General features: G+C 41.5%; 1 protein-coding gene across 1 annotated transcript; it reads right to left on the bottom strand.

Annotated features, from left to right (window-relative positions):
- Positions 1-405: 405 nt before the first annotated feature.
- ptp4a2b (protein tyrosine phosphatase 4A2b) lies at positions 406-20,544 on the bottom strand. Its single transcript, XM_010757188.3, has 7 exons — positions 20,397-20,544; positions 5,862-6,153; positions 5,410-5,518; positions 5,233-5,325; positions 5,004-5,134; positions 2,355-2,429; positions 406-1,677 (listed from the first exon to the last, which is right to left on the bottom strand). The coding sequence occupies exons 2-7, from the start codon at positions 5,864-5,866 to the stop codon at positions 1,566-1,568; spliced, it is 525 nt and encodes a 174-aa protein (XP_010755490.1). The 5' UTR covers positions 5,867-6,153; positions 20,397-20,544; the 3' UTR covers positions 406-1,565.
- Between the last annotated feature and the right edge of the window lie 3,285 nt (positions 20,545-23,829).

Consider the following 23,829-nt stretch of genomic DNA (forward strand, 5'->3'; position numbering starts at 1 on the left):
CAGACAGAGGACATGCAGGCCCGGCTTTGACTGACATTCTTAATGAGCACACACTGTCTGGGGAACACCAAGTGTATTTATCATCAAGTGGAAGGTGACAGCATTGTCACTCATTTTCAACAATGAATGGAGGGCTTTAAAAATAAAAAAAATAAAAAATGCATTTCATTATGGTGACTGGTACATACTCCTGCACTTAGCTTTTATGAATTCAGAATATTGATTTGAGGTTTGAATAGGGAGACCAACAAAAGTTTTTATTTTTATATGTGAATCTAACAGGGCATTATAATAATAGGGGCATAATATTAACCACCTCTACTTTAGGAATGTAAATTAAATAAGTTACCAACATTCAAACTTTGAAAAGCAGTGAGAAGACAGGAAAAAGTAACGACACATTTATGCTTTTTATTTCAATTTATTTATCTTTAAAGAACCAATACGAATTGGGGATGTTTTCAAAATGGGTACAATGATAAAAAACTGACCATTTTCATTCTTTTCCACGTTGACTTTCAGGTTGGATCTTAGGCTCTGTGTATATCAGTTTAAATATGCATATTTAGGGAAGTCCTATTGTAGCCCATTTAATGAATGAAAGCAGGAAGAAGTACCTGTTGTAGGAGTTGGTAAGCGTTTTCCTGTTTAACTTTGTGGATGAGTGTCTGAAATGTATGTGTGTAAGTGTGTGTAGGATGCTCAGCAGGGTTTGGTGGGCTTATCTGAGGTGGACTAATTATTGCACTCCAACAAGATAAAAAAAAACAAAAAAAAAAAAAAACATGGCTTCTCGAAGGATAAAAAAAAAAAAAAAAAAAACAACAACAAAACTATTGGATAACAAAGTGTCCTTGCCCCTGCCAAACTCATAACTGCCACACATATCATATCTTGTGAATAAATATTGCAGACATATTCAAACTCAGTGAACCCCTAAACTGAAAGTGACTTTAAGCAAGTGAAGGGTAAAGGGAAATCATTACTGCATTTTCAGGTGAACTTTCGAGTTTTTGTGCAAAAGAAAAAAAGAAAAGAAAAAACAAAACAAAACAAAAAATACCCCAATACCAAACTGGACAGTCGCAATATGTGTTTAAAATTTAAAAATGTTTTTTCTTTAAAAAATTCATTATTCTGGCCTGATCATAATTAATTAGTGGAAATAAAAATCATCTTACATTTCATCTTCTATCACCATTGTTTGTGTAAAAATAAAAATTCACAAAATGGAAAATGGTATTCCATGATTACAACTGAAAAAAGAAAAAAAAAAAAAACAGGATGGACTCAAGGTGAAAAATTCTGGCCCGTGGTTGAACAGTATAACCGGGAGGCGGGCCTATCTGTGTGCTTTGACCTTCCATTCATTGGTTCGGCTGGTGGATCCCCAGATCTGGATTCATTCATTCGATCACTCACTTGCTCTCTGATCAATTAACCATGACTCAGTGTTAACAAATCACAATAATTACTGATAGCACTCTCTTCATTTTTTTGTGTATCTCCCCATGTTGGAAGATTCCCCACTAGATGCACATAAGAAAGATGCATTGACAGGCAGCCTACTGCACACAGCAGTTGTGGCCGTTGGTATCCTTGAACCGCAGACGCATTTTGGGTCTGTATTTCTCGAGGTAAAGAAGCTGTTTGGAGTTGAAGGCTCCACGTCTCTTCCTATGGAGAAGCACAGGAGGGAAAAAGAGAGGGAAGAAGATTAAAAAACAATGATATCCACAAAAGAGAGCAAAGTGCACGCTACAGTAAACACTACGGTCATTACTACAGTAATCAAAGGAATAGTTCGACATTTTGGGAAACACGCTCATTGGCTTTCTGGCAGAAATTCAGATGAGAAGATGGATACCACTCTTATATCTGTCTTTTAAATATGAGGTTACAGTTAGCACCCTTTAGGATCAATAATGAACACATTATATTCTGCTTGTTTAATCTGTGTAAAAACGCCAATTTGCCATTTTACGGGGGTTTATGTGCCGGTCTATATCTTGGCTGCTAGTGGTGACTTCCTGGAGCTTGCCAGAAGACGTACAAGATGTTTAAATGTTCTTTTAACACAGGACATCTTGTAGGATAGCGCTTTGTTTCTCATGGTACTACCAAGCTCTAGAGTTACAGGTACCACTTTGAGGTATTTGCAGACATGCAAATGCCAAAATTCCTAAGCTGTCAACATCAACAAACCAAAAGGCATCGCTGATTTACTTTAAACGCCTTCACTGATAACCATAAGCAACTGTTTTTACACATGCACCTGTTTCTGTTTACACAAATTGCACCATTTACAGACAATCTTTATTAGAACACCTGAAGTTCAAACATCGGGTACTTACTGCCTTATGAACTGCACAGCATCCTCGTACTTCATCCCACTCTCAATGAGGGCTAAGGCCACCAAGACTGGAGCTCTGAGAGGTAAAGAAGTCCAGTGGAGCAGATCAAGGAGACAGTGAGAGAATCAAAAAAGGAGAGGAGGGAGAACAGAAGATTAAATGCCATGGTTCACATGGTTCCATAGTAATATGGTGGAGGGAAGGGGAGGGAGGAGGGGAGGGGGTTTAGACCTGGGAAACAGGCCTGGGAAATCAACAGGGGTGCACAAGTTCACTGTTGCCCTGCTGGGGCACTGTACGCACACCCTGAGCCACACACACACACACACAGAATGTGATAGGTTACAGTAAGACAACCTTCTCTTTCTCACCAGATGAGATAGAGTGGGGGAAAAAAACAAAACAAATATAAAAACTTTCTGTACCACTTGGCGGGTCAAATCTCAGTGCTGACAGAGCATTTCCTTGAGTGGCTTTTCTCTCACACAAAATTCACAAGGGATAGTATGTGAGAAAGGAAGGACTGAAAGAAAAAGGAGGAGAAGAAAAAAAGTGAAATATTGTGGACGGAGGGGTGAGAATACTGGTCAACAACAACAATAACAAGGCAAATAGCAGCAGCCTCCCACACTAAGGGCCTTCAGAGAATGTTGGCTGGTGTACAACAGATCAGACCGTAAGGCTATGGAAACCCCAGATGACTGCAATAAACACAGGACAGGAAAGAAGAGGAGATGAATTCAGAAAATGCCAGTCTAACCAGTACTGGTAATTATACAACCTCCGGAATGCCACAGCAATGCAGAATGCTGGAAGCCATTGAGAAATCATTGGCTTATTGTGCGTTTGTGGTCAGAAAAGATATTTTCACACTAGCTCGCCCACGTCATGCGCTTCTGCCTCCCTTGTTATCACACTTGTGTTGTTAACTCCACTGTAATTCACTGTCACATTGGTCTTCCAGACTATGACTGCGCAACCTCATGACCAATAGACAGATCACATGCAAATGTAATTGCCCTCCCTTTTTTTTCCCCAAGTCCAGAGGCAACAGCAACAGACTGTTGTCCCTGATGATAAATACCTTAACCATTTGAATATCTATTTACAGGGGACTAAGGAAGAGATGACAACGATTAAAGATACAGATTCAAGGGCCAGGGCATATTTATGATGAGATACAGAAGAAGTGGGGTGAACGCACATGTGCAATACAGCACATTCAGTTTCACACCCAGCCAACCATGTGTGATCAATACTGCTGAAACGCTAAATGTTAAACCGAGGAGGGAGGCTGAGAGGAAGGCTAGAAAGATTAGCAGAAAAACTGACTTATTTAGACACTTTAAACACTGAATTAAAAGCTTTCTGTGTGTGTGTGTGCGCTGACTCTTATAGGAGGCACACATCTCCCTGGAGTCATTTTGATGCACGGGAGATTAAATGGACCCTGGTCTAAGCACCCAAACAGCAGCAATGCACTAAAAACAGATAATACTAACAGGAAGGGGAAACAGAAAAGAAGAGATTAGGTCAAATGGGTGGTATTACACCGGGGAACAGCTGGGACCATAAACCAGCTTCTCTGGCTACTGCTGAGAAGTTAGTTACTGTTGCTGCCTTCAGATCGGCGTCTCTGACCTCAAAGTAGAAAACAAATCAAATAGCTCTGAGCTATGCTGTACGAAGTGTATTCGATTGGTGTTCGATTTGTTTAAAGGGTAACGTAACGCACAGCTTCAGCAAAAATGATGGTGTAACTCAATCACTCAAGGGCAGTGGTTCCCAAAGTGGGGGGTCACAAGACACCACGGCGGGGTCAAGAGATGATTTTCAGAAATCAAATAAACTATTAGAAGCAGCATATTTTAGCCGCAATCCAAACAAAACATAAAAATAGTTACATTTCGATTTTCTTTGCCCTTCTGACCCCTGATGTGATTAACGACATTAGCAGCAACATTACCTAAGGTCAATTAGCAACAGGCTAAACATTACAACATGTGCACATAGGCTTTAAGCTCAGGATAGTTTTGTCAAAATGAAACATTGGTTATTGACCAAAGACGAAAACAGAAAGGCCATCAAGAGAGGCCAGCGGAGGAGAGCAGAGAGGCAACACTGTCAGAAAGGCCATCAAACCATGAATGGACTTGCTGTGCTCCAAGCATAGTTCCCACCCATCTCATTAGGTGAGGTTAACATTGAAATAAAAGTATTGAATAAATCATATTATGGTTGTTAGACCACAAATATTATGCTTGTTGTGCTGTTATGCTTGTGTTTCGATAGGCCTCGTTTGTTCGCAAGTCTCCACGTTTTTTGGGTGGAACCCCTTTGGGAACCCCTATTCTATGGGAGGACAAGAATAAACAAAGGAGACAGTTAAGATGACTCCAGCACTGGAGGTCCACGGGTTAAGGTATTCCAGGCACATTCAACTTAAGGGTTTACATATTCCCCTTGGTCTGGGAACATCTTGTGATGGACATATCTGCCACTGGAGTTATCCAAGCAAGGTTTTTTATGTTACAGGAGGAGTCAGGGTAATTTGTTAGGAAAGCAACAACAGGGATTTTAGACCAAACTGTACAACAATCCAGACAGCCAGCGTTGCTTCTAGAGAAAATAATGCAGCTAGACACCCACCGGCCAAGCCCTGCCACACAGTGCACAGCAATGCAGCAACCAGGTTCCTCTCGAAACTTGGTGTTAAGCAGCTTGAGCCAATCGTCCACAATCTGAGTGGGAGGAGGGGCACCGTCATCAAAAGGCCAGTCCTAGAGGTGACAAAAGAAGCGAGATGTCGTACGTCAGAAAGGATAAATATACAATAGGAAAGGTTACTGCAGATGTGCATTTGTGTGTTAACTCTTACCACGACCTGGATCCCCTCCTTCTCTACTGGAGCCTTGTCATAGGTGGCATCACAAACTCTCACCAGTGTGTTCACATGAAACTTCTTCAGCTCCTGGAAGACATCAAAAGAGAGAGGATTTTAGACACGGGATGTGCAAACACACACAGACAGCAATAGAGACAGATACGGGCATACCTCGGTGAACTTGTTGAGCGTGGCATTGGTGGGGTTGTGGGTGATGAGGAACCTCATGCACTCGTAGGCAATCTCGACTGCAGCGGGGCGGTTCATGTTGGCGAGACGGCTTAAAAAACAATTACAATACAATACTCTTACAAAACAAAAGCGACTTTTGGCTCAGAAGTCAGCAATGACTGCAAGGAGATTTATGTATTCAGGAAAGGGTAGAATAAATAAAAATGACAACACGTGGGAGAAGGATGGGTCAACAAGTGTTCAACTATGGGATGATGTACACAGAGAGGTAACAAAAAGGATGAACTAGTCCACAGTACTCCGGGATGTTAAAAAAAAATAAAAATAAAAAATTTGAATTAAACACAAAACCAAAAAATTTAAAAGAATAAAAAAAAAAAGTAAAAGAAAAAAGATGGAGAGACTATCAAGGAGTCATCCAATCAGTTTACCCCATTCAGGAGAGTTGTTTGTGATTGGCTGTTCAAGGAGAAAGTGGAAAGCAAAGGTTTTTCGTATTGGTTGGGACAGGGCAGGGCAGTCGGGCCAAGGACTACGCAATATCCCAGGGGGCCTTTGGAAGAGTCAGCAGTTCCTACGCGCTGGCAGTCAGGGGGGTTTCTGGGTAGCGTAGTCCCTCGGGGGGCGGCCGATTCACTTCTCCACGGAGGTGAGGTGCTGTGCCTGGCAGAATTCTCCACTCACACACGCCATATAGGTGCGGCTCAAGTCAACACAGAAACCCTGCGGAGAGAGGAGATGACAAGAGTGAGGTTACATGACGGTGTCATTTTGATTGTGTTTTTAATATTAAAAACGCAACTTCAAAAGAGTGTAAATTTTGAAGAGTCATTATTTTAATTACATCAAGTAACAAGCTGGAGCAGGTGAGTTTAAAGCATTCACCGACTATAGTGATAATTAATTCCGTGTGTTGGCACATAGACCAAAAAAAAAGATGAGTTCAAAGACCATCATTAAGCACAGAGCTGTCTACAAAAGCAGTGTTTCATCAGTCAGGTATAAAAAAAAAAAATGTTGCCAGACATAACCTCCAAGTACATTATCATCGTACCATTACCATACCTGGACAAATGCGTAGCTGTTTAAATTATTCTGAATGTCATAATTCTATATTTGAGTATTATGAGGCTATTAACTATATCATTAATTGAATATCTTAATAAATGTGGGCTAAAATTGGTTGTACTTGCAAAGTTTATTTAGGAGTTGATAACACATACATTTTCTTCAAATAACAAAATCCTCGTGGCAGCCTGTGTTTATTCCAGCCTTCTTGATTAACGGAAATATAATCTAGAGAAGTTTAACTGCACCTCTGTACATCTGAAATTTCATCTGTAAGCATGTGTGACACCATGTCAAGTTTCCAGGGAGTCAGAAAAGAGTATCCATCATGACTGAAGTTACCTTCCAGCCTTAGTTATGAGCCTGCTGACTGACTACACCTTTGGATTACACCACTTGTCGCCAAAATGGAAACTAATAATATGCACAGTATGGTGCACAGACACACGCTTCACAAGGGTGTCTTACAGAACAGGTAATGTCTGGTTTGTGACTAGCCAGGAAGCAGTCAGTCAAACTGTGCCAAGTCCTTGACAGTCTAAATCCAGCCGCCACAAACTGGCTAGAACCGTCTGAGAGCAGCATAGGGAGGGAGGGAGGGCGAGGGAAGGCTATCACTACACCGACTACATACACAAAGTAGTGGGAGGGAAGCGGCGAGAAAGGGTTTGGACTTCAGCACCGTGTCACAGGCAGTAGTCACAAGGTGAGGATTGCAGGGTGGGCAAAGCTTCAAACAGCCCTAGCGTTTCAGTCCCACGCTCCCTCTTTTCACCTCCTTGAGACCGACACAAGACTCTCTGTACTCCGGCTCTCTCCATTCCTATTTCACTCAAAAATGTACAATTTACTCAGGACACTTAACTGTAAGATGGCACAAACCATTTATATTTTCTCTCAAACCCACCTGCTTCATTTCCCGTATACTTAAATAGAAACAATCAGCTGGAGACACGTAATTTAAGACCGTACTTAAAACCCTCTCTTTCTTTCTTGCTCCCCCCTGACTGCCTCACTGTCACTTATTCTCTCAGTTAACTGCCAACCACAGAGCCACTGTCAAAAGGATGTACCAACCCACTCTCCTCTATAAATTTCTTTCCTCCCCTCCATTTTTTATACTTGGCAACAGCCACAAGGGCACTAAAAACAGCTTTGATTTTCTTTTCTCGTGTGATGGCCGAGATCCTCCATGACGCCTTTAATTACCGCCTCGGAGCAGTACTGAACACAATGTGTCATTGCTTGCAAGCAGACGACTGAAGCTTAGAAAAAAAAAAAAAAAGTAACCTGACTTTGAAAGGCTTGTTTGCTTCTAATCCTCCAGAAATGAAAAGAATGGACAAGGGGCCGGAGGGGGCAGTTAGCATGTGCTTTTCACCTGTAAAACCTGCCAGTGGAAAGTAGAGCACTTAACCACAACCTAGGTTAACAGACAGCAAAACATGAAGGAAACACTGAACAAAAAAGAGCCAAAAGACACACCAAGGATGCCACAATGACAGCTTATGCTAAAAGATGAAAAAGCAACTGGATTGTGGCCCAGATGCACGAAATGACTTCATACAGTCAGCACTTTAAATGCAGCCAATAGTAGGGTTACAAGAGGCAAGACGGCAGACCATAAGACCATTTCAAAGTCACCACTGGCATACATGAACTGAAGAACATCTGGGCTAGGTGGGAAGCAAGAGACATTACGCTGCTTGCAGCGTGCATAGAACTAACTACAACGCATCGCTGCCCATATTGGATGCAATTCTATCACCATAATTAAAAAGTTTAAGCCTCGCCTGCACGGATCTGAAATACATGGTCCATAAGCTCCAGCATGACAACTCTTCATTAACTATACATATAGATTAAAGTAATGTAATGAAAAGGGAAAAAAAACAGCTGAACGCTAGATCTCACTCACGAGTGAGCTCAATCGGGAAGTTAGTAAACTGTGGTAACATCGTGCCGGCCCGCCGCCTGCCAGTGGCTGTGGGGATGCATGCAAATGACTCTGAAATTTGCAAACTGGTTTTGCAGTTACACATTGCACAGATGCAGGAAGATCAAAAACAAACACACACACACAAAATATGTTTGTTGAAGCTAAACCATGTTTAACCACACAGGAAACAAGACGCAGTGTATACAAAAAGTCTTGAAAACTGAGGGTGAGAACAAGTCAGTCATAAACTTTCAGCTCAGTCAAACATCAATGGGTGCCATTACTTCATGGTTTTACATTAACACAGACAATGTATGTCAGGGGCTATTTTTTTTCATTACAGATTAAATCAGTTGGTCTTACACGTCTAAAAATAGTGAGAATGCAACATGCAATTTCCCCAAACTTGACATTCAATGACCACTTCCTGCCTTTGTATAAATAGAAACAGACTGAATAATTTCACTGTCACTATTGGGTGAATGTAGATAGAAAAAGTTCAAATCAAATCCAAAAATCAATGCACCGTATCCCATCATTAAGTGGGGCAGAGGCACCATTAAAGCCGACTTCTCTTGTAGGATCGATTGCAGAACTGTGGCAGGTACATCGTTTAAATAAATTTCAAAGAAACAGTCATGTACTTCTGTTGACGTTGCATCCGGCCTCTAGAGCATGTATGTCTATGTACAAGTATATATACTAAACTGGGAGAAAGGTCATGGAGTAAGGGCAGAGGCCCACGCTGTGGCCCAAAGAAAGCTCCCTTGGTGCCCTGTCCCTCGTCACGTGGTCCACTATTGGAGTAGCACTGCAAGAGGGGCGAGGGAGGGGGTACTGCCTGAGAGTGGATAGGGAGAACTTCCCATATCGGATGGCCTCTCCGAGAAATCTCCTACAGTGACTAAGGAGAAAGAACAGAAGGGGAGAGAGTCAGCTGGGAAGTGTGAGAGCAGGGAGCGGGAGTGGTAGCTGATAAGGCTCACGGTATCTCGGAACAGAAGAGGACAAGCAAACCTAAACAGGTGATTAAGTTGGAAAAGAATGGGAATCAGGGCATGGGTATCCCTGCAACTGCCAGCTCATCATTTTAAGGTGATTCAGTCAGGCCTGCTAAAAATACATGTCAGATTTAATAGCAGACTATTTTTATGACAGTAGATGGTAGTATAGTGTAATAATTTCCACTGACAAAGGCCAAGTGGAAGTTGTAAAGTTATCAAGGCTGAAGTGCATCGAGACGGACGAAACCGCTACAGTGGGACTTCAAATTGAAAGGCTTTCATATTGTTAAAGATTTCACTGCCATGAGGCTCCGTAATTGTAGAGCTAAGGCCGTGGGCAGCTCTTATTGACACCCGATAGCTGTCAGGTGGCCACTCTTCATCACTCTCACGCCACTGCTACTATATACACAGTACACAAACTATGTACACCATGTATGAATGTGGTGATAGTCACAAGCTGGATTGGGCAACACATTTGTCACAAGGGTGAGGGGGTTGTTCTAAAATTAGAAAGAAAAACAGACACGCGTAGATGAGCCCAAATGTCTGGACGTTGAATACACAGACTGGAAGGGGCACGGTGGCAAAATGTCAGTGTTTCACACAAAATGTGGAATGTCTGAGTCCATCCTCTTTTCCCCCCTTGTGAAAGATGTTAGTATTACATGCAACCCTGTCTGGTGATCTGAGGTTGTGCCTGAGTCTCACTCATGTTTTGTCTGGAGCCAGACTGGGCATGACCAGACTGTACTGCCTTGAAGCAGCTGGAGGGCTGTCATCCTCACCAGAATGGACAGCGAGGCGAGGGAAGGAGGGAGGGGAAGCCCTGTGAGGAGTGAGAGGATGGCACGAGAAAGAAAGAAAAGAAAAAAAAGGCACCGACACGCTTGCCTTGTATACCCACCTGCTTGCTACACCCAGCGCACACACTTCTCCTTTCGTCTTGTTTACTCTTCATAAAAACACATACGCACATGCAAAAAAAGAGGTGACGGGAAAGTACTGCGCTCTGCTATACCTAGCACTGATCAGGAGACCATTAACAGTTACAATCAAACTGGGAGAAATTATGTATCAGTGGGAATGAAAATTGGGCCATGTGTCACAGAGGCATATCTTCATTCCTGTGGCCTTTGTGACTGCCAAATAAAAAGATAACCGATATGTTTGGAAATGTCAAAGAGAACAGGGACAAAGGAGTAGTAACATGAAGAAATCGGTAAGATGAGATGGAAAAAAATCGTGGATGGACATAACAATGGATAAGATAAATTAAACAAGGAAGGAAGAAAACAAAAGAAAAGTCGAGACAAGCAAAAAAAATCAATCCAAGAACTTGGCAGTGACTGTGGCTGAGATAAAACAGAGGATCACACCTGCCCGAGGGTCCAGCTGGTTCCTTGCAGTGACGTTGTTGATAAGGTGCGTGGGCGGCTTTCCTCAACCTAGCTGTGCGCTCACGTCAACAAGGGATGAAGAAACTGCTATTCACTCATTTCAAATGATCGCCGGGACATGGAGTGAAGAAAGCAGAGGGTAATTATATAACCAGACCTACTCATGTACACATAACTAACTTTAAAAAGGAGTTTTTCACACTTGTGTGAATTGGCGATATCTTTCTGGACCCGGTGTGAATGTTGCTGTCAAACCTGGGTGCGGCCGCGACAAGCACTCTTTGGTCCATCTCGAACACGATTAATCCATTTTCAAAAAGGTGATGGACAGACGCTGCACATGCAGAATTATTCCGAAAAACCATTCGATGGCCGCAATGATTACTGCGACGAGATTATTTCACTGTGTCTTATTGAAAACAGCACAAACACGTCAGTGGAAGGCCTGTTCTGAAAAACAAGAAGTGTGAAGGTGCAGCTGCCACACATACAGGCATGACTGCTTTTCATCTCTTTTCGCGTGTCAGGGCAATGTGACATGAACAGCGTCTCAATGTTTACAAGTTGGCATACTATGTTGCCATGAACGCCTGTATCACAATCAATCCACAGGGCAGGACTCTTGTGTACGAAAGCACCTCTCTAAAAAAAAACGCATTTTGGTTTCAACTCAGTGTAAGCAAATTTAGTATTTGCGTCTCGAAGTCTGACAATCTCCTTGTGTACAAAACACTTAGTAGGTGTAGCGTGCTGTGAGCTCTTGGGACACAGTCCAAGACTGAAGGGGCCTGTCAATGTGGGGTATGGTCACAGGTCACCACACCATTCAGCAAACAGTACACACATAAAGGAAGTAGTGTATGCAACTCTCCCTCGCCATCGGTCATGCTTGAAAAAAGACAAAAAAGCAAACAGAGAGGCAAACAAAAAAAAACCAAACACATGCACGCACGCACACGCACACACACACACACACACACACACACACACACACACACACACAAAACTACAATACACTAGTTGAGCTACTAATCCTTCTTCTGAGCCTTACCAGTTTATCTAGTGTAACAACCAAGACACAAAAATCCTCAGACATGTTGGGACAGGACAGCATTGAGCGATAGAGACTTGTATGCAAACCTGAGATCTTAAAGTGTTGCTGTGCCTCTCATGAGCTGTACACTCCTGGGGTTTGCAAACAGGAGTCCCGGGCTGAAAGTGATACTTCAAGTGAGTGGATTCTGTGTAGCCTTACGCTTTGTTGACTCAATTCTGATAACGTGCCCACCTCTGGGTTTCTTAGAATGCGGTCATGGATTGTGGGAAGAAGTGGTACCTTCAAAACATAGGGCATTAAACCCTGGGTCAAGTTTGCTACATTAATGACAGTAAACACATTATCTTCTGCTGCCAGACAGCTTTGTGAATGAATAAACCATTATGCATGTTTTAGATGAAGAGAGATCACTCTCACATCTGTCCGATTGTGGTGGGATAATTTCATACGTGATGCTTTGAGTTTTTTTATTACAATTTTCTTCAGCCAATGCCAGGATTCATTTTGTGACGTGAAACACACAAAACAAAGACAACATAACATCTCTAATAAAGTTAGCTTTCAGACAGCAGGTAAGATAACAATATGTCAGCTAACTAAACGTCACCAGATACAGCGAGGCTTATACTTAATGTCTTAGAAACTTACCATGCATGCGTATTTGCTTTCAACGCCAGTTAGACCAACCTTTTCCCCCTCAATCTAATTTGTTATGTGGGGTGAAATCAGCTGATAGGATGCCAAAGCACATCTTTGGTACAAAGATGAAATGTCATAAAACAGCCTTTCACAAGTTTCGTGGCTACTGTAGGTTCTCAGCTGGAGAGGGAGGGTGAGGCAAGCGGTGGTTGCAAGTTGATTGCAATCTGCAACCTCACCGCTAAATGCAATTAATAGCCAATGCATACATTTTGAATCCAAATTAATTAACTCCGGGTCTAAATATGGAGTACAGTGAATGTGGTTGTGCGCTTTCCATGGGAAGGCAGACTTAGTATTTTTGTACATGTGTGACAGATGGACAAAAAGCAGCACAGCAAAAGAGAATCAGTGAATTCCAGGAAAAATAATAGACTACCTGCCCTTTGGACCCAGTCACCTAATCGGAGCCTTATAATTGGGACATGAGTCACAACTGGTCATGTCTGTGTTTACCTGTGTCAAGGTGGGACCAAGCACAGACAGTCTGACTCAGGCTTGTGGTCGTCTCGGTTTGAAATATAATAAACCTGTGTTTTTCGCAGGGCTATTACCACAGACCCCTAAGATAAACAGGCTCCCCGCTTTGGGTAGTAGTACTTTGAAATGGACTTGAAAGAAAACCACAGGCCAAGGCGTCTAACCTGACGTAAGACAGCATAATACTCTCTGTCCAAAATTCGAATGCGGTAATAGAACCATAAACATTTAACGGCGTGAGAAATGCCTTGAAAAACTGAACTGTAAGCCGCAAGGTTTGGTGTCAGATTGTGACAATTAATAACACAACGGTCTTGTCGAAATGAAAATAAAAATGGCAACACTAAATATACATATATGAAAAAGTTATAAAAGACTTCCCTTTGCATTTGCTTGTGAAGAAGAAGAAAAAACATCCATCCTGTTATAGCCTGTATGTGGGTGGACTGTGTTTGATCAAGGCTAGAAATAGGCCAGGGGTACAAAATGACCCTCCATAAAAGCAACACTCCAACCCAGCAGACGCAAAAAAAAAAAATCCTCAGGGATGTCTATAAGTGAGAGTCCTCCAACCACGGCAGGCCTCTTTGTCAGGTTTATAGATAAACCACAAGGTCCCACCTACACTTGCTCATGTGTTTTAACTGTTCAAAACATTTGTGAAAGTCTGTAGAGGTGGCACGCAGTAAAAAGGAGACACATCAAAAGGTAACCGTACTAGCAAATGGCCTGACACTAGTGTGCCAAAACAGGAATGGACTGAGGCATGGCTTTAGACTTTGACCAATCGCCTTCTTTTTGAAATATCAAAACTGAAAGCAGGGGCATTTCTTTCTCTCTCTCTCTCTCTGATTAACCTTTGGTCAATTTACAGAAGTACGTTTTAATATACTACGGTAGATTAAATTTGGGGCGGCTGTGGCTCAGGTGATCCACTAATCAGAAGATCTTTGGTTCGATCCCCGGCTCCTCCAGTCTGCACGTCGTGTCCTAAATTGCTTCTGAAAGCTTCGCTGGTGGTGCGTGCGCGAATGTGATTAGTTGCTTTTCTGATGAGCAGTTGGCACCTTGCATGACAGCCTCTGAATGTGTGTGTGTATGCGGTAGACTAGAAAGACACTAGATAAGTACAGTCCAATTACCATTTAAATGTGCAAGCAACAACTGTCACAGCAATTGGAAAAATTGTTTAAAATAATTAAAAACAAATGTTTGACACATGTATGGAACAGGCAAAGATACCTGTGTCACATCATTTGACAGAGGTTGGAGATCAATTAAGACCAACAAATCCTTCCTTTTGATTTATTTTATACTGGTATTCAAAAGGCCCACAAATATTTTTTGCAACATTATTTTACTTTTTTTTTTTTTTACCAGATGCCATCTGCATATCGTGCACTGTTTTGTCCTGTAGTTAGTCAGAACTGACACAGCAAAAAATATGCAGACAAAATAGAGGCTGTGAAACTTCTTCCTCTTGATTAGATCTACAGTAGTTCAGTGTGTTATGCTGTCGTAAATGGGCGTGCACCATAACAGCATTTGCTTTGGATTTAAGCGCCGTGCCAAGCTCATAAACTATTTGTAGTGCGTGTTGCTGTACAAATCGAGGAAAACACATTATTTGACTGTTTAGAATGATGGAAAAGATTAAGATGCCAGTTGTTTTACTGCCCATCTAAATGTTGTTGACATTTCTGTTAAAATGGACATTTCCATTCTATCCCGTATTCAGCACAACAGGTTACCTCTCACTGCTCCCCCGAGGACAGGAGCTAATCTCGCAGAGAACTTGTCGTTCTGGCTTCTCGTGCCCGTGTAAACGTGGCTGGAGTGGGGAAAAATGCGTAACCCGTTATTTCCATTAACAGACGAGCCCTATGCGCGTACTCGCACATGGCAAAACCCACTTATCACACTGCTTTGCAGCCTCTGAGTGAGCATAGATAAACACTGTGACGATCAAAGGCCTCTGATAGCGCTTAGGGGGAGGGTGCGGGGGACAAGGACTGATCCATCTCTGGAAAGGACTGAAAGAGACCAGGGCTCAGTACCTTAGAAATTGGAATGAAAAGAGGAAAACATATCCAAACAAAGGACTGTTCTGTCCTCGCTCTGGCCTAGTTGCACTTTTAATTACACTTAACACAAAATTTAACACCGGCATCTGAAACAATTGCGTTTGAAGGAGAAACTAAGTCAGACATAAAAACTGACATTTGACTACAATTTGAATATGGATTAAGAGGGAGAACATAAAAGGGGAAACTGATTCACTGCTGACAAAAGGAGTCAAATAAGGCGAGATCAGCTCGGCACAAACAAACGTCCTTGCTAAAAATGCAACAGCTGCAACAGAGGCTGGAGAAAATATCAAATTTTAACTATACATTTGTAATTCTGTTGTTTTAAAAAAGGGTAGATAATATGGCAGAAGGGTTGTGACTGCAATTATCTCAGCATGTATTCTAATAATTTGAAGGAAACTTTCTGAAACGTAATCTAGCGTAGTGGAAGTCACAAAACCGCAGACTTACGCTTCTTGTTCCGAATAACTGCAGCCTGGTAATTCTTCATTAATGACAATTAGCAAACAACGGAAAGAAAGGACAAAGACTTTGTCCTTCCAAGTTTGCCTATAGAATTGATCTATTACATATTCAAAAAGAAACTTCATCCTTATGTATAGCCCAAATGATTCAAACATTAACTTGTTTGGGCCCCTCGAGTCGTTTGAACATTTTCCTAACGTCTTAATAGATCACTAAATGACTGCTGAGAGTCATCCATTCAGAACACCCTTGTTTATGATGTCGCAATGAAGTCACAGTTTAAAGTCATCGGGCAGAAGGAAGCTACTGCCATCACTTTCCCCCGGGCTGGAAATGTTTAAAAAAATAACAGTAAAAGTGAAGGTAGTCATTTCAACGTGCCACTATAATAGCTGTCGACACCATGATTGTTGTTAATAATGCGGTGTCCACGGACAGGACAGGTCATTTTTCTAAGTTTTTCATTTTGGGCGGGAATACGGGTTGTGGAACGATACGAAGCCATCTCTGAGCTCCTTTGTTAAATCATAATCTCACCTCACCAGCTCCATGATGACATTTTCCAGCCTGGATGGATAAATACGAATGTCATGGCAGTGAGCCACACCTCTACCTGTTCGCCACCAAACCAGTTAATCAGTTAATAACAGTTAATCAGTGTTCCTTTTACATGCCAGTTCACAATTATGTCAATTTTGACAGAAAAAAAACCACCACTTCCTGTTTTACAGCAAAAAGTTCTTGTCCGCATGTGTGTCTTGATTGTTGGTTCATCTGATAATTCAGATGTCAGAAATATCTACTCGAGTCACTTTAGGACACATTTGCGATGCAGATTTTTTTCCTACAGGTTGATTCCTGTCAAAGTTCCATGACGGCTCTGAAATAAAAAAATTCAGGAGTACAGGAGGCCGACACTCAGCAACAGACAGACCGAGACAGCAGAATGTCTGCTTGCATTTTTGCCGAGAGGTGCAGAGTCCCACTGCGACATCAATTCTTCTGACATTTGGAAGCTAACTCGGCCTTCTGACAGCAGCATCAGGGGATGCCTGTTGCCATACCAACAATTATCTCTGCAGTAGCAACAAGTGCTCCTGTAGGGAATTTTTGTGTCCCTTGTGAAGAGATCAGAGAAGAGCAATGGTGCTCTCTTTAAACATTCACAGAGCAAAGCAGAAGACGCAGTAGGGGGGTGCAGCTTAAAAGAGGGTCAGGGTTCAGAGTAGATGGCTGCCCACGTACACCAATCTAGGAACTTTTTAACCTATGAATTGCAACTTCCTTGCATAAAATATACCCTGTCATTTTAGATCAACTCCTGGTAGCAAAATCCATCTCAAATCCATAATTTTAAGATTAGAACCACAATGAACACATTAGTTTGAGGTCATGTTGTGAGAGGTAGTCACACATTTCATGTGTTTAATAAGCTGCTTAAGGTAATTAAGAAAAGGCCAAGCTCCACTGAGAAACAAAACAGTGGCCTAGGCGATGGGAAAACACAGCAAGCCTGTTTATGTGTTATAACCCAGCGTTTTCTAGACTATACTTGCTTCAAAACTAGAACACTTTCTGGATCAGGAAGAGTGAGCTGATACATGCACATACAAACAACAGCCCTAATAACAAGAACAACACCCCCTGCTAACTGCAGCTCTGGCAGTTGTAGTTAGACGAGGTAGCTGTAAACACAAATAACAAAAGCAAGATCCCTTTTCCTACCTGTTGCTATAGTTTCAGTAGGCAGCTTTGCAGCAGCATCTAGAAGAGGTGTCAATCTGTCAGACACTGCCAGTACTCCAGAGTCTGCGCCTTTGCTTTATCCCAGCACTGTGGCAACAACAGTAAACGAACACCATGCCGACTAGGGCATGATTCATTAACCAATACACAGCAGAAGAAGAAACACACAAGGTGCCCATGGCTACTAATGCATAATTATATATGGCTTTTCACCTAATGGCCTGAAATGAGGAAAAAAAAAAAAAAAAGAAGTGTGGTGGGCATCTAATCCTAGCTTTGGGCCACTTTGGGCTGATTTCAACACAATAAAATGACTCTGGAGCCAGGGATCTTAGCAAGGTAACACACAGCAAACCAAAGCTTGTGATCCATTCTCACCACAGCCAGACACCGAGGGGCATAACTAGATTTTAAATTGGCCAAATCTGTTAAGCCAGTCACTGTGGAACGGACCTCTTCAACCCTACCTTTCAACACTCACAGCCACCCTGTGGCTAGATCGGCTGAATGCCAGCAAGCTACAACATAGGTGCCCCCACCCCCACCCCTCCCAATAACCCCCTTGGTAAGCTGGCATCATGTTACTGTACACTGGGCTCACCTTTCACGGTTACGGTAACCAAGGCTGAGAACTTCCCTTGTCACATTGCCTTTTTTAAATGCCGCCTGTAGACAGTGGAACCACCCTTTTGTTGGTGTTAAATATCATGCATCATACATCAGTCTCCAGCTAGATTTAGACCTACTAACACGCATGCGCACGCACACACACACACTTGTATCTTAACACCAAACTGTATGCAGAACTCAGCAATGCAGATTTGAATGAAGCTGAGGCCACCCATCAAAGCTTTGAGAAACTTCCTGTGTTGCTTCTTGCGCACAGAAAACACTGATGCCAGAATACACCAATTTTACTTCAAGTGGTGGTCAGATTTTTAGTAATGATCTCAAACACAAACACTTCTTAGTTCCTTAATGTTTAACTTCAGGCGAGAGACAAATACAAAAACAAAAGTCGAACAAAGATATAGAAAAAGGATGGCTCGGATTAGCCTTGCGTTTCCACACTTTACAAAAATGCACAAAAGCAAACACCAAAGGTAACACTGGGAAGTTTGACTTGCAGTGTGGTATCTCATGAATGAGGCCTTTCCACAGTAAAGGCATGCGTTCGGCTGCAGGCTGTGTGATCTAAGTCGACTAAGCGGAGCTGTGTCGTTTCTAGACCGGGCTGTGCATCATGTGTCAATTAACTGTATTATAAAAGCTGGTCAACACGGTGACCTACTTCCACAATAAAATGCAAATAGAGCATAAAAAACAAAAAAACACAGTGGCATTCTGTAAGAGTTGTGAAATCCTAAGTCTATCTATGAAGCCAGTGTGTTTTATTGTTGCCAGCATTACCCAATGTGGTACAACTATAAGGGCTACATAAAAAAAATTATAATCTCTTCCGTTACATCCGCTACATATCCACTGTCATGCCATCAGCTTGTTTATGATCGCATCAACCCATCTCATCTCTTAAGGCAATTTAGGTCACCTTGCAGTGACTCATAAGCAGGAATGTATAATTAGCTTACCTGTTACACCAGTTACTCATTGACTCATCCACCCATGTTGGTAGGAGTGTCCAGAGCTATTCGTTTGCGTTAGCTGCCCACTAAAATGTATTATCAGAGGAGGGGGGGAAAGAGTGAAACCCACTGGAAGGTCATAAATTGAAAACTGAGAGGCATGGGAATGTGCCGCGGCCTTTAGTGTCACAGCTGCTCTACTCAACTTCCTCCCCAAGTGCATTTCCTCATTTCACTTTATCTAACATGGCTAAATGGTTTTTGGGTGCTTTATGTTTTAGGGGGGGAAAAAAAAAAGACACGGCTAAATTATAGACCCCACCTAAAGCCCAGTGTTAGCTCCACTTATACACGAAGGGCTGACGACTCTACTGAGTCAAACCGGGGTTGGTTAACATTAAATGACAGTAGTTTTTTTTTATATATACAAACGGGCAGCCGAGGCACGATAACAAGCAGCCGACCGGAAATATCCGGTCGTCGACAACTTCGTTTTGCTATTAAAATAAACAGCTTAGCGTATGGCTACAAAATAAAATAGGTCAACCATGCTCTGGGTTCAAGATTTGTCACAAAGGGCGGAAGGCAGCTAGCTCTAGTATAGCCAAGCTTCTCACTACTACCGACGTCTGAGAAAAAAAAAAGAAATTAGCTGGAAAATACTAGAAAAATCACATCCACTAGTTTTGTTTTAAACAGATAAATGGTGCAGATGTCGTGGTTAAAACGTGAACCAAAAGCATCGTTAACGATCAGCGAGATGCAGAGAAATGCTAGTTTACTCCATCCAGCAGCTTATTGTGCAGCTAATGGTAACGTTAGCTCTTATTTTATGAAATTTGCGGACGACGTTTAAGTGTAGACAATAACATTCCGTTATAAAGACACCCAATGTGCTGTGTTTTAAAATAAAAAATAAAACAAAAGCCAGTGGTCGCGTGTGATACTGATGCTCGTAACGTTAGTCAGAGATTTTTTCTTATTCTAGGAAATAGCCTTAGCCTGTACAGCGAGCTAACGTAGCTACGGCGGCTAGCAGGCTAAGCCCAGCTCCGTCACTGAGCAACGTTTAGCAGCCCGGAGATAAGACAAGACTCAGGGTGACTTGAGGGTGGGGAACACCCATTGCCAAAACAAGTGGGGTTTAATACTAATATACAATTTTCGACAACGTTATAGCCGTCCAAAGCTTTGGTCTCCGAGCTAGCGTTAACGTGGCTACATACTGGTTTCCTCTACTCAGGCAGCCGCTCATGAAACTTTACTTTAGCCCCCCTTGTGTTGTGCTGCTAATCGTCTAACAATATGTAGCCTTAGCCCAACTTTTAACGAGGCTCTTGCGGATCTGTGGTGTTGCAATCGTGTACGATCATATCAGATCAGACAAGTTTCGAGAGGTTTTTTTTTTAGTTAGTTAGGTTAGTCGGGTACTTACAAAGAGCAGGCTGAACATTGAAATCCCGTGACTACCCCGGAGAAAGTGGAGGGAGTGTAGAAACCGCTGCCAGGTCGCCTTTTTGTTCCTCTTCAATGTGGCAGCTTGAATTCTCGTCGGAGGTCGGGAACTGTTGTTGGGGAGGAGCCACTTCGATTTGTCGACACCTTCAAGGACTGTCGGACATACGGGCTACTAGGTCCGACATGTGCTTTTTTTTTTTATTTCTTTGTCATTTTCAGAACGCACAAGCAGATTAGTGACTGGTGTATTTATATATTAAAAAAAAACATTTTGCTTATGCTGTCTTCATCAGAGTTGTGTTTTAGTAGTAAGCATAATAAATCGAAGAGGCTTGAAGGGTTAAAGGAAAATGTATCCACCTTTATTCGTTTCCCTAATGTTGCACATTGTGAAACACTATGACTTTATTTATTAATTTAAACAAATAGGCATATCCATTAAGCATATAAATTACAGCATTATGCACGCGAACTCCACTTTTGTCGAGTAGTCTCCTCGCAGTTAAATGTCCTAGTTTACCGGGGTCACGTGAATGCAACATGGAGGGTCTAGCGTCAGTACGACGTAAGAAGAATCCGGGTGCACGGTGACAGCTCACCATGGTGACGACAGTTCCAGAAAATAACCGCACGATATTATCCCTCCGCTCACGGGTTGTTTTTACAACATAGCCCACATTTCATCTAAGGTCTTCATCCAATCACATGTCTAGTACCTCTTTGTGTATGCATATTGTAGGCAGGACGTACACATGTACACATGAAAGAGTGCTTGTGGAAATCTAACATTTATTTATGTAGTATTTATTACAGTGTGTTTGTGTGTTGCCTTTATATTTACAAATATATATATTCAGTACATAATCACCTTTAGACCATACAGCCTATTTTAGATGGATGCTGATTTTATGCCAAAACTTTATTTATACAAGCATCCTACCCAAGTCAGTCCTCTAAAACAGCAGAGAAATTAAATCTTTATCTGGCATGATAAAGTTAGACACACATGTCCTTCTATTCCTTAAGTCCCAGTAAGGTGATTTACTACTAGCACACTTTGAGTGTGCTTCTCTTATGTTGGCATCCAAACAGAGGTCACAGACAGATTGATAATGAAGAATTTCAGTGTTGTCTGTAATGACAATGAGTTTACTGGCAGATCAAACAAGGATCTGACATATAAGAGGCCTAAAATACTGTTTTTACTTTAGCTGTATATCTCCCTCTAGTGTTCAAATCTTTACCTGCAGCATATGTCTTCAGTAATATAGTAGATATCTTTACCTTGAAAAATTATAATCACTAACTACAGATACTCAGAGGCTAGTAATATGATTAATGCTGCTATTAATGATACACATTTAGTCTGGCAGTGACTTCAATGTGTTCTATTGATTTTTCCAATAATGTCCTCATGTAGATACAGAAATTAGAGCCCAACACCAATATACAAGAGAGTTTTTATTGATGTGGTATCAATACAATCAAGTACTGTAGATTTTGTATAAGCAGACAAACATTTTCAATCAAAAAGAGTGCATTTAATACCCAAATTCTATTGCATAGAGTGCACGCAATAGCCTTGTATGACAAAAATCCTATACGTTGATACATTGAACATTACACAAATAGAAAATAAAAGTCCACAAATTATCCTTCACAAACAACGCTAGAATGCTAACTACATGTTGTAAATGCTCTTAATTCATCAATGCTGTTAAATACCATTTATACGTTCTAGGCTTCGGTGGTCGGTTTTGGCATCCCTATTAAATTATCATAAATGTATAAATACATCTTCATTAATTTCATGTGCAAATGGGAATGGCCGTTTGTAATTATTGAAACTAAAACAAACAAATATCCCTTAAGAACCGAAGCAAGGCTTTTTAAAAATCTTTTTTTTTTTGTTGTTGTTTTGTTTTTTAAAGAAAAACAGAAAAAAAAAAACACTTCAAAGCAATTTGTGATTGATACGGTACATGGATCTTACTGACACTTGTTAAATGATTTGCACACATGGCAAACTCTGCAAGCAAGTGACATTGTCTATGAAAACATAAGGACAGAGAATAATGGCCACATGTAACTCACATCACCGTTTCATATGTCCAAAAAAGAGAAGGCGACAAAAAAAAAGAAGAAGAAAAAAAGAAAGGCAACATACAGTACATAACGAGCCTCGGACTGTCTTGTAGACTCACATAACAATAATGATACATAGCGGTTGAAGGTGTGATATGAATATGTTATGAGACAGAAAGGGCAAGAGCAAGTGCATTATTTGCATTACATAAATGTAAAATACTGATTAGGCCTCATCCTAGCACTGCTTTTCCAGAGCAAAGAGTTATTGTCTATGTCTGTTATAGTAGATGATTTATAGGAACTATTGTAAATCAGTCAGTATACATTCATTCTGATTGCAAACCTCAATATTTGGCACAATCCTCTTGTACATTGACATTCCTCCATCAAGGTGTAAGGTAGTCCTAAATTCAGTGTAATGATAGCGTTTGATTGGAATCCTATCTGAGCTGCAGCATGTAAAGGCACAGAGTCGGTAATATCAGCACCAACGTTTCACCATTTTGCCCAAACCTCTTTATCACCTCTCTTCTATAACTGCAACCATTGATAAACGATCTTGCACATTTCAACGGCATGTCTTTTTTTGTTCATAACTTGGTACAACAGAAAGATTATTGCACACCATTATGCTACTCATTGGACCAAAATGCAAAATAGCCATATGAAAAGTGTTCAGTGTTAACCATGTAATTTATGTCTTGTAAATGTTGTGCTCTTATCTCATTCTGTTGATTAAATTTCACTTCTCTCTGTCTCCCGTAATCTAGTACATTCATCAAGATCTATTTTATAACTTATTCCCTTACTTTGCAAAGTCACCATTAGAGTGTGACATTCTGTTCAAAACCCTAAATGGAAGCTGAAACATTTAAAAGTTAAATTTCTTGTGGAACATTGACAGGACTGTAAAGATATAAGGTTTTGTAACTTCAGAAAGTTTGTTATTATCTTTGCTGAAGTGTTCATGACCTGAATGCCAGGGGGACAATGTGACACTACACCCACACAGTTACACACGCCCACACCCACACACACGCACACACACACACACACAAACACACTTATATTGACATAGTGACAGCCAGAAGGATACGCCTACTAGAACATACAAGCACATGCATACACACACTGCATGTATCTTTAATGCCTCATCCAACAGAAATGAGTAAATACACAACTCTCACCTCTGGCCCACCACCTCTCCAAGAAATCTGGCAGAGGTTTGTTAAACGTTACACAACCTGTATTTCACAACCTGTGGGCCTCAGTCAGTCCCTTTACTTATTCATGGGGTAAATGCAGATTGATTCTCATTTCAC

The sequence above is a fragment of the Larimichthys crocea genome, chromosome XIII (genome assembly GCF_000972845.2).
Source record: "Larimichthys crocea isolate SSNF chromosome XIII, L_crocea_2.0, whole genome shotgun sequence".
In the NCBI taxonomy this organism is placed as follows: Eukaryota; Metazoa; Chordata; class Actinopteri; family Sciaenidae; genus Larimichthys; species Larimichthys crocea.